This window comes from Acartia tonsa, chromosome 4 (genome assembly GCF_053477335.1).
Source record: "Acartia tonsa isolate MP-2025a chromosome 4, ASM5347733v1, whole genome shotgun sequence".
Taxonomy (NCBI): Eukaryota; Metazoa; Arthropoda; class Copepoda; order Calanoida; family Acartiidae; genus Acartia; species Acartia tonsa.
The window spans coordinates 13,460,024-13,472,123 of record NC_137263.1 but is presented as its reverse complement, the minus strand read 5'-3'; the positions used below and the strand labels follow the sequence as shown (position 1 = coordinate 13,472,123).

The 12,100-nt window shown below is 33.5% G+C and overlaps 1 protein-coding gene across 1 annotated transcript; it reads right to left on the bottom strand.

The window, feature by feature from the left end:
* Positions 1-9,471: 9,471 nt before the first annotated feature.
* Positions 9,472-11,396, bottom strand: LOC145316147 (uncharacterized). The gene is made up of 3 exons (XM_080156466.1): positions 11,254-11,396; positions 10,296-10,784; positions 9,472-9,930 (listed from the first exon to the last, which is right to left on the bottom strand). The coding sequence occupies exons 1-3, from the start codon at positions 11,263-11,265 to the stop codon at positions 9,676-9,678; spliced, it is 756 nt and encodes a 251-aa protein (XP_080012592.1). The 5' UTR covers positions 11,266-11,396; the 3' UTR covers positions 9,472-9,675.
* Between the last annotated feature and the right edge of the window lie 704 nt (positions 11,397-12,100).

The following is a 12,100-nucleotide window of genomic DNA, read 5'->3' as shown; positions in this document are numbered from 1 at the left end:
CTTCACTGTAACATTTAAAAATTTAAACACTTTAATGTCTAATGAATATAAGTTTGCTAATTTATCTATGTTTTTCTCTTTTTAAAATTTACAAAGAAAGTAATATGTACATCATATTTTTCTAAAACTATTTTCTAAACATATTTGTGAATTGTATTTAAAATTAATTTATAATTGCACTTCGAGTGGACGAAAAATATGGAATCATATATATATGAGACGAAGAAACAATACTAATATACTTATTAACCATTCGTGCATACAACCATTAAAGGTCCGAAAAAGAGGGCAATCCATTTGATAGAAAAAGTCTGTCATCGTTGCTTTTGATAAAGATCTTTTAGGTGGCGCAGTTACTCAAAATCAATTTTTTCAGTCAGTCAATAGACGTCATAGGCGTTTATCCCCTCAAACTTTAAAACACAAATACAGATAAATCTGTAGGGAAATTTTATCTGAGAAAATAATATATTGCCTCTTTCTTTTGCATTTTCTCATTTGTCAAATTTCTTTTAGCTGTACTTACTTTTAAGTATGTCGTCCTTGTTACTCCTGTATTTGATTTGTGGCGTTGATAAAGAGAAATGTATGCTAGAATGGTAGAATTGTGCTATCTAAACCAAACCAAACAACACGTAACAGATTTGAAAGATAAAAACTAAAACAATTATATCTAATCGTAGCCAAGCAACAAAATAGAATTTTAAATGATCACATATTCGTTCCACTATTATTTTAAAAAGAATTAATTGGTGATTTTCAAGAAAAAAAGGTTCATTATGTAGCTGCAAACAGGGGGATGAACACGGCCTACTGATTTCCAAACCGACGCATTGAAAGAGTATCGTCGCTCTAACTAGTAAAAAGGGGATACTGCTCGTAAACTAGACCAGAGCTAATTGTAGATCTTTTATTCATCTGTCTAGTTATTCAATAGGCATTTTAACGGCTTAAAATAAATCAAATTTTGGCAAAATCCCTCTTATCCCAAATGAAGTTCAAAACGACACCCGGTGCTTTCATTCTAAGTACCTTGTTAAGCACAGTTAACACACCCACTGTGTTAGAAGTAAATTGAAAACAAAGAGGATGTGGTAGTTTTTCGTTTGTTTGTTTATTACTTTAGGTTAGGTTAGGTTATATGGGATAATGGTTAGCCACCCAGGCTTATTGCAGCACAGGTGATTGATTTACATCCAAGGATAAGAGTTAAGGAAGATTTAAAAGTTTTAACAGAGGCTACAATAATTTTCATTGGGAAGAGGTGGGGAAATATAGGGTCTTCTCGCCAATAACAAAGAAGTGACCTAATTTGCTTAGCTTATCCAGTTTATTTTACCTGTATTACAAGTTTGAAACAAAAATGATCATATCCACAAACGCAGAGCTTTTTGCTTAAAATACTTATTTTAACCATTATTGTTAACTTAAAGAGTGTAAAACTAAATGACTTGCAAAGTATTGTGTTTAAGTATAGATTAGACATTAGAACTAATAAGAGTTCTTACAATATCTTACTATTGTAACGGTGGCGCCTAAAGTTGCACTTAAAGACAGGGGCAGGGGGAAAATTGACCAACTATCTAAATTTTAGTTCCTAAAAGTAGTGGAGGGATTTTTTGGTGATTTCTCATTATGATATATTAATCAAATAGATAAAAACCTTCCTGTTACCTATAAAAAGCTTCTCTGAAAAGGAAAGCCATATCGGTCCATTGGTTAGCGAGATCCTGTTACTTGTATTACCTTATTATATGTCCAATTTGCTTTGCAATAAAAAATATTTCTTTTTCGGACTGATAAAGTACATTTAAAATTGTGCAAACTGGCCGCTTTAATGTACTCTTTAATTTAACATTAAACAGTAATGTAAAAGTGTAGTAACTTTTCTAGATTAAATTGAATAGAACGTAAATGCTTTGATTAATATAAGTTTATTTTCCTTATAAATGGTTTTAATATCCAACATTTTAAGATAAAGATACTTTCATATTTTCTTAATTCAATTGATATGTAGCCAAGAAGGAATATGATAAAATAATTATACATTTTCCCTAAGTTATAATTTTATAATAAAATAGTTCTTGTTTTATTCTGCAAAAGATTCCAAAAATGCCTTAAGGAAGCTTTACAGTGGTGCGTTACAAATTTCCTCTATTGAATAAAGACCTTTTTCTTTCAAAAAGAGATAGAAATGCTTTATATCCTTATACTAAAGTAACAGGATGTTTGTGTATCTGTCTGTGTGTCTGTACCGAAGGATCTCGCTAACCGCTGAACCGATCGGGTTCTCCTTAACAGGGTAGCTTCTCATATGTCCCGGGAAGGTTTAAACTATTTTCTTGGGGGGTGGGACACCCATAAACCCCCCAAAAATGAAAATACCAGCCCCCCCGAAAAAAAAAATTTATTTTTTATTTTTTAACTAAAATTAAAAGTGATGGGGGGGGGGGAGAATTTGAGAAATCCCCCCCCCAAAAAAAAAAAATTCCACCCCCCACAACATTTTTTTTACTTTTTCTTTTAAAATCTAAAATAAGATATTGGGGTAGCTTCTCATAGGTCCCGGGAAGGTTTATAACTATTTTCTTGGGGGGTGGGACACCCCAACCCCCCCAAAAATGAAAAATACCCCCCCCCCCCAAAAAAAAAAAATTTATTTTTTATTTTCTAACTAAAATTAAAAATGATGGGGGGGGGGCGACCCCCCCCCCCCAAACTTAAAAAATTCCACCCCCCACAACATTTTTTTTACTTTTTCTTTTAAAATCTAAAGTAAGATATTGGGTTATCAAATTCGACTCCCCCCTCCTCAAGTGCCCCTAGAGGCCTCTAGGGGGCGTAGCCGCTAGTTACTATATAAAGTAATAAGGTTTTTTTCTGTCTTTAGCCTAAGATTTCGAAAGCTACTGAACCAAATGACCAAATCATTTTCGGAAAGCTTTACATTGGCCCCGAGATGGTTTATGCTATTTTCTTACCTTCCCTACCCCTTCGAATTAAATGATCTTAAATATAAGTGGCGCAGCCGCAAGTAAGTAAAAATAACAAACTATTGTATGAAGACTTTTTATAAATACTTTGAAGATTATTAACCAATTGAGTCCATTGAGGGGCCGAACCTAATTTTGATTGGGTCCACAATCTACATTGTGTATGAGTATTTTTATCAGGGATCTGAAGGGATAAGACAATGAACGATAATTTGACATACATCCACACACAAAATTACTCCTTCAGCAGATTACAATTAGTGGTTGAAACGTTTAGTCACTCAACTTAAAGAACCAACCAATCAAATTCAAATCAAAGATTGAATAGCAAAATATCTGAAATATAGAAGAAAATACTTTCTAAAATGAAAAATAGTTTAGGGATATGGTGAACCAGTGAAATAGTTTATGATAATCTGAACCATATTATTCACTGCCCGTTGTCCTATCCCTGTATTACTCTATGCATTATGTACTTTGCAACACATATACACCAACAATAGGGTAACTTTTCAATATAATAAAATTTTATTTTGCCTATCCGATTACATAAAGCATAAAGTATTAAGTTTTTTTGTCTGTAGTTTGAGATTTCTCTAACCGATATGGTTCTCGTTTACAGTGAAGCTTCTTATAGGTCCAGGGAAGGTTTATAACTATTTTAGGGGAGGGTATGTTCACCCTCTAAAGGAAAATCGCCCCCAGAACAAAATTATACCTAAAATATTTTTTCTTTTCCCTTTTAAAACTCAGATTGAGGATTCTAATAGGTCCAGGCAAGGTTTATGACTATTTTGGGGGAGGGTATGTCTACGTCTACCCTCCAAAGAAAATCGCCCCTAGAGAAATACAACTTAAAACAGACTGACACCATATTTTTTTATAGTAATATGGTATTAAAAAATAAAATATTGCGGGATTTGTCTAATATGAACTCCTTGAAAAATGTATTGATGATAAAATCAAGCAACTTACTTCTTTTTGTCAAGTGCTCAAACTTATATCTATCTATTATAATTTTCAGCAGTAGTTTTCCTCAATCAGGGCGTGTACCCTTTTGACCTGGTTCTTTAAAGCCGTTCTTTGACACAAACCATGGTAAACCAGGGATCAAAGGGAAAAGAAGATGACCGATAAATTGATTTATTTACCCAATGATGATACACAAAATTACCACTTCTGCAGAATATAATTAGTTAATTAGTAGTTGAAACGTTTGAAAACTCAAATTAATAAAAAATGAATTAAGTTGTTGTACTAAAGAATAAGAAAACGTTCTTATAAAACAATGGGGACAAGTGTAATAAGAGTCTAATATCCCCTCCCTTCCTAAAAGTCAACCCAAATTAAACAATACATTTCTCTTTGAGACATCCAGTGTATCTTAGATCCTAAACATTCGCTTTATGAATATATCAACGCAAAAAAAATGGTATAAAAATTTGCGAAATGGAAGTTGTAAGGTTAATAGTCCATAAGGGAATAATTTTATTACAGTAATACCATCTTCATAGAGCACTTTATACAAAATAGGGTGCTTTCCCCTAAAGCGCCTTGCGAGCATCGAGATCCTCCCCTACTTTTAAGATGAATTAAAAATAAAGAGAGGAGGGAATTTTTTTCTTAATGTCTGATCTTTGTGGGGGGGTTCTAACCATGCAGGGCCTATACCTTCGGTGACGTAACCCTGTTGGGATACTCTTTATCCATTATCATTAATCTAACCTTAAGAAAAAAATAAACATTAAAAAACTACTCCAACCCTTAATTTCTGTTAATTTCAAAAAAGGAGAGAAGGTGGCGGATTTTTGTGCTCAACATAGGTCTTTGAGGGAAACCGCCCAATGTAGTTTAACTTAATTATCTTCAAATACAAGAATGCTTTCTTTTCTTGCAAATTTCCCATTTACCATTTTCCCCTTCAATTCAAAGATACAAAATCATGTATACTAAAGTAGAAGGAAGTCTGCCTGTCTGTACAATAAGATCTCATTTAAAAAACAAAACAAAGCATAGGATTATCATCATTGGACCATTGCCAAAATTCCATCATTGTTTGACGATCAGCTCAGATGATTACGAGATAGATCAAAACACACAAGAACAAAATTTAATGCTTTATAGAAAAGGAAAAGAAGAAAAAAATATGCGTAGCTTTTTGTAAGAAAAAAGTACTTACTAGGCAATCTTTTAAGAAAGATGTCCGTTCCTCTGTAGATTTACTCAGCTTCTAATGGAGTTAAAAATAAGTTTTCTTATGTTAAAAATCTATATACAAAGAAAAGAAAAGTGGATTATAGTTATTCAATTGAGTCTGTAAATGTCGACCCATATAACAACTCTTTTAGCGGGTGATATACACAGTATCACGCAACAAATGCGTGATATATGACATGGGCATTCCAATCCAAATTTCAAACTATTAACAACTGTTGACTCATTTTTGAAATTTAATGCATTAGTTTTAGTAACAATGTTACTCAATAAGTAAGGTCTGTCTGAAATTATTATAAGAAAGTTAACTATTGCTTTAATGTATACTAGCGGTTTCGCCCCTAGCCTCTAGGGGCTTTGCCCCAAGAGGTGATAAAAAAAATTTAATATTTATTGTTTTTAGTGAGAGAATGTTGCTATTCTTTCATTCAAAATAAATGCTGGAATAAAAAATAATAAAGGGCAGCCTGCGGCAGCCTGTAGCAGAGCAAAATAAAAAATAAGGGGGGGATTTAATTGTTTTTGGGGGGGTTAGGGGTGTCACACCCCCCAAGAAAATAGCTTAAAACCACCACAGGACCCTCAAGAGTAGAATTCGATCGGTTCAGTGGTTACCGAGATCTTAAGCTTCAGACGGACGGACGGACAGACAGACAGACAGACAGACATCGTACTACTTTGTATTATTGATAGGATATACGTGGATATATTGACAGGGGAAAATTTGTAGTCAATTAAGGTTGCTAATATGAACCTCATTTATTATTCAGTTTGTTTATCCAGTAGGATGGGGGGTGATGGGGTAAAACGGGTGAATCATTACTTTAGGCTTCTATGGGCATTACTTTATCATAGTACATAAAAATCTGGTGCAACACAAGAATGAGGTATAGTCAACGAGCGAAATGAATCTAAAATGATATTTAGGGGGGCAGATAAAAAGTTTTTAAATTTTACTATGTGTTGCCCCCAACGACAGCTGAAAATCACCTATAGGTTTCATGATTTTTTTCGAATTAATGTTGTTGTTAAGCTCGGTGCAACATCCAAGTAATAATATATCATTTACCAATTTCTTGTTTTAAACGGATTATGAATAACTTGGAAAAAAAATATTTAAAAATAACCATTCAACATGTCAAATTAAGTAATTTATTTACAATAACTGCAAAAATGAAAATCTAAATTTATGCGGATTGGGACCATAACAAATTTAAAACTATAAATGTCAAAAAAAATCCTTTACTCTTACTGTATAATAAATTGTATCAATGCAACGTTAATTATGGACTTAATTGTCCTGGTTTCAATAGCTAGACTTGATAATAAAAACAAAGATTTGTTATCTATTTCATTATCTTTAATCTATCTATTTAGGAACCCAAATTTGTCATGAAATCTTTTGCAGTTTGTTATAAGATGCTAAGTATTACTGAAAGAGTCAATACCTTTACTCTGTATATTTGATTTTGTCCTTAATCTTTAAAGATTGTTTTTTTTTCAAACTATTAGCTTCGCCACTAGCCTGTAAGGATTTCGGCTAATCATCTTTAGAAGTTTAAAGATTTTTTAAGATCGGATACACACACAACTTAAAATGGACTAATATAACACTTCAATGCTTAACAAAACAATAGGTTTGACAAACGAACATTAAAAATTATAAAGAAACATTATATTATTTAGAAGCCTGAACTCAAATTTTCAAAAATGAAAAAAAAATTTCTAAGAGGATAATGCCCAAATAACCCTGAATAACATTGAATAATCCGTTGAATTTGATAACAGTATATTTTTAAAATTCGTCTGTGTAATAAAACGGTAGGTTTGTATGTCGCAGCTCTTATGGAGGAGATACTAAAACGTATGCTTATCAAATTCTAATACAAATTTGACTCCCACATAAATACTTTGTATTCAAACATTTATTAGCACAAGTTACAAAACAAATACCGTGGTTATTAGGACTAAAGTAAGGTTAGGATTGAATTTTGAAATTCAAACTTTTCTACAATTGAGTTCTTTACGTTAACGGATCAATAAGTCAGTAATAAAGAAACAGCGAACTTCTCTAACTTTAGATTTAACAAATATATTCCGATGTCTAACAATAGCTACTCCAAAATTTATACCAACATGTCAGTACCGGTAAACATTCATATTAAGTCATGGACAATAAAACAAATTTTGTACATTCTCTATAAATGATACCTAAAAGTTCTTATTACAGTTTTATTTATTCTGATATTATCTTTAATGGAAGGCAACAGCCTTGTTTAATTAATTCTAATGTCAAAACAACAGCAAATTATTTGAAAAACTTGATGGTTTTGAGAACATCGAACGTGATTGTAAACTTTTAGGTTCAGTACAAGTACAATTTACATGCAAATGTCTCCTCCCTCCCTGACTAGAATTTTTAAAAGCGAAGCTTTTCTATAATTAGAGGCGGTTCGTCCGTACGTCCGTCCGTAACGGATAACTTTTTTCGTTAATGTAGGCATGTTACCAAAATGTCCGTACGTCCATTTTAAACATGTTGATTTTTAAAATTTTTTTTAACATCAAATTTTTATATGATCCAATCATCCGATTGATCTGAATTTTGGTATATTGATTCCTGGGACAACAATATATAATGGTATAAGCGAAGCAACTCTATAATCAAGTCCTAAAAATGTAAGTATGTCCATAAAGATTATCCTGTATCAAACAGTTTTTCAACAAATTTACTTACAATTTTGCTTTGACTTCGCTTTTATGGATGTTGTCATCCTTGTTTCTTAAGCAAATCTTAATGTCAATTGGTTATTAAACTTAAAATATCAGTATATTGTTATTTCTTACAATAATTATAAGCTACCAGAGACACAATTTCACACAAAAGATATGGATGTAAGATTAATATATCATCCACTGTATTATCCATTTATTTAAAAAGATTTAGGTATCTTTGTAAGATTTTAAATAACATTATAATGCTATTTATTATAATTGCAATTACTAACAGTTGCAAAAATGGTTTCAATTAGCGATAATCACTTTTTATCATGCAAAATACTTACACAGCCCAGTATAGGATATAAATATTCTTGATTTATTTCACAGTTTTACTTTTAATGGAGTACTTTAAATCTTTTTTTTTCCTTGTAGACAAACATTCGCACACACCCACATAAACTTTGGGAGTAGCAATTTTTTTTCTCTACAAGTAATAAAATTAAATCAATTTGTGATTTTGAAGAAAATGTTTACTTTAAGAAAATAAAGATTATGTTTAACGTCGATGATGAGTTAGTCACAACCACTTTATTCAATGACTAGCGGCTACGCCCCTAGAGGCCTCTAGGGGCACTTGAGAAGTGGGGAGTCGAATTGATAACCCAATTTCTTATTTTAGATTTTAAAAGAAAAAAAAATTTGGGAGGGTGGAAAATTTTTTAATTTTAGTTTAAAAAAAAATTAATTTTTTTGGGGGGGGGTTATTTTTCATTTTTTGGGGGGGGGGGGTTGAGGGTGTCCCACCTCCCAAGAAAAAAATTATAAACCTTCCCGGGACCTATGAAAAGCTACCCTGTTAAGGAGAACCCGATCGGTTCAGCGGTTAGCGAGATCCTTCGGTACAAATAAACACACAAACTCACAAACATACATCCTGTTACTTTTATATAGTCGGCATAAAAAATGTCAATGATGTTAGTTAATCATGAGGTCAGCCATGACCACTAGTCAATCATATGTCAGCCATGACCACTAGTCAATCATATGTCAGCCATGACCACTAGTCAATCATATGTCAGCCATGACCACTAGTCAATCATATGTCAGCCATGACCACTAGTCAATCATGATGTCAGCAATGACCACTAGTCAATCATGATGACAGCCATGACCACTAGTCAATCATATGTCAGCTAAGACCACTTTACAAAGAAAGGGGAGGCCAATGTATGAGGATTGTGGAAGAAAAAAAAACAATTAAATAAAGGGCTGGATAAAACAGCTTATTTTCATAAAGGAAATTATCAGTTGAGTCAATTTCTCGTAATATTTCAAAAAGTAAATATAACAACTTTTAGACCAAAATATATTATACAATAACCTTAATACTCTAAATAATGTATTTTTATGCAACGAAGACAAAGTCACTGCGGCTTTGGTCTTTTTAAATATTTTATTAAAATTTTAAATCAAACTTAAATTCTTAAAAAAACATGATTCATATTTTCATTAAATAGGTATAAATAAAATAATAAACAGTGGATTCTCTTCTTAATTTATTAAAGCGAAATAAATAAATACATAAATATGTAGATACAATGGGTTTGATATAAAGGTAGTGTCATATGAAAGCTCTTTGTCGTACAATAAAATGCCCGTTTTACTTACAGGATTCAAAGATGGAAGTATCATTAGAATCTCTGCTTAGCTTTTATGTGATGACTTAGCTAGTTAAGGTATGAGATGTTTAGGCGGCATAGGCAGGCTTGGCAGGAGCATAGGGCTTGGCCTCAGGGTACTGGGGCTCGCCGGAATACTCAACAACGGGAACGTAGCCGTTGTAACCGTCGACGGTGTAGGTGACAGTCTGGAGCCTGCCGTCGGGAAGAGCGACGTAGTACTTGCCGTTGGTGAGGGCTCCCTCTCTGGACTCCTTGGCGCCGAAGTCGTTGCTGGTGTAGTCGTCCTTGACGGCATACTCGTAGGTGTAGGTAGCATCAGTCTACAAAAAAAAGAATGTGCTTAAATCCTAAAATGTTATTTTCATGTGTTTAAAATAAATGGTTACATATGTATTTATTGTTAGGAATGCAGTTTGGAAAAACCTGGCAATGTTATGACCTTAAATTTGGGCAACAGAATCTTTAGAAATAGTTTCCAAGTGCAATAAAGTTGTCAATGTAACAATGTTTATAACTAATACTATGTACTTCTTTATTGCTGCACTTTTCAATTAGTAAAAAAGTAATAAACTTGACCCTTTAAAAAGTTACGTTTTAGTTCAAAACTAGGCTTAAAATGAAATTACAAAAACTTTTACTGGGGGCGGAACTATTTAGCGGGTCAAAAAAAGTAAAAAAAACTTACATAGGCATACTCAGGCTCGTGGTAGCTGGCGGCAGGAGCAGGATGGTAAGGAGCAGGGGCGGGCTTGTACACAACGGGTGCGGGAGCTGGCTTGTACACTACAGGGGCGGGCTTGTACACAACTGGGGCAGGGGTGGGCTTGTATACAACGGGGGCGGGCTTGTACACAACGGGGGCGGGTCTGTACACAATAGGAGCGGGCTTGTACACCACAGGGGCGGGAGTGTATGGAGCAGGGGCAGGAGTGGTTGCTGGTGGTGGTGGGGGAGGAGCAGGGGTGGTGTAGCTGCTGCCACTGTCACTCTCATCGCCGGCTCCGCTGCTGGCAGTCTTCAAACCTCCAAAAAGTCCGGCAGCCTTGGCTCTCACCAGATCAGCCCCTCTATAGACGGCCACATTGTGACCGGGCTGGCTGAACTGGAACAGGACTGGGAGGTCGCGATCAGCGGAGGTTACGGCGGCTGAGAACAGCACAAAGGCAAGCAGGCTCTAAAAAAAATATAATTTTTTAAGAAAATTAATCTACCTTCTGATTTCAAATTTTGCCTGATTTTGAAATTATTAATCTATTAAAAACTAGCTCCTAGCATCTAAAGGCTCAGAATGATAGGGAAAGCAGTTATAAAGCTTAAAACCATCCTAAAGGAAGACTAATGTGAAGCTTCCCTAAATGGAAAACAAACAACAAAAAAACTAAAAAACTTACTCCTTTATAAGATAAAGGTAAATTTAGGATGGTAAAAATTAAACGATTTCTTTATTTTAAGTAAATAGGAGTTTAATATAAACATTAGTAACTTTGTTAGTAGTTTTAATGCTTTATTTATTAGCTTATTTTTAAATTAGTTGAAATTTTTTACTGTATTTAACATAAATTTGAATCTTTATACACACTAAAATTGTTGAATCAACAATATTAAATTTCTTATTGTAAAAATAAATTTTGTTTTCACTGTACCTTAGTGTACATGGTTGTTGTTTAAGGGGGGGGAAATGTACTGATCCAAAAACCCATTTTTTCCTATTTATATCCTTTCATTTTTGGGGGTTCATTGGTGACGCGAAAACCGCGTAACAACAAAATTTAGTTCAACTTGGGGAGAGAAAGAGTGAGAGGAGGTGGGGGGTAGACACGAAAAGCAAGTATGACGCATCGGTTTTTGGACGCGCCATACGCCGATGCCACCAACGTAATTTCAAGTATATTGCCCTCAAAAATGTCTTTCTTATATTTTGGTAGCAATTGCTTTTTTTTAAAAAGGGGCCCGAGCAATTAAAGGGGAATCTAGAGTAGAAAACTGGGTTGAAAGTATTTTTGGATTGTGTCCTGTTTTTGTGACTCTCTATACTTGTACATACAATACAGGTGCAGAATGTTACTTGAAATCTTGGTAACTTCTAAATCTGGTTCTATTTGTCATCGCCTGTGACATTGACCTGCTAGTCTCTGCAAATACAGGGTGTCACATTTTAATCTGATTTGTATACTATTGTCATTTCTTAATTCATATTAAAGATATCTTATTTGAAAAAAATTGTCGACTAAAAAATTCAAAAATAATCTTTAAGTACACACATGTATATAAACTCAAAATAAATTTAACGAATTTGGATTGACATCAAAATATAGTATGAATATTTGTTGGTTTTGGATACAGTTCTTCGCGGATACGCAAATAAAAAGTCAATTATTTTTATTATTTTTAATTCGTATCTGCAGTGTGTATTTAAATTTAGAAGGTAAGGGACTTTTTAAAAGTATATCAAGTGAAACACCCTGCAAAAGGCTTCCATGAATGTACTCT

Bases quoted from the DNA above. Each gene is read 5' to 3' on its own strand.
- LOC145316147 (XM_080156466.1), bottom strand. The intron at 9,931-10,295 runs GTAAGTTTTTTT...TTTTTTTTGTAG, and splicing joins ACGAGCCTGAGTATGCCTAT to ACTGATGCTACCTACACCTA.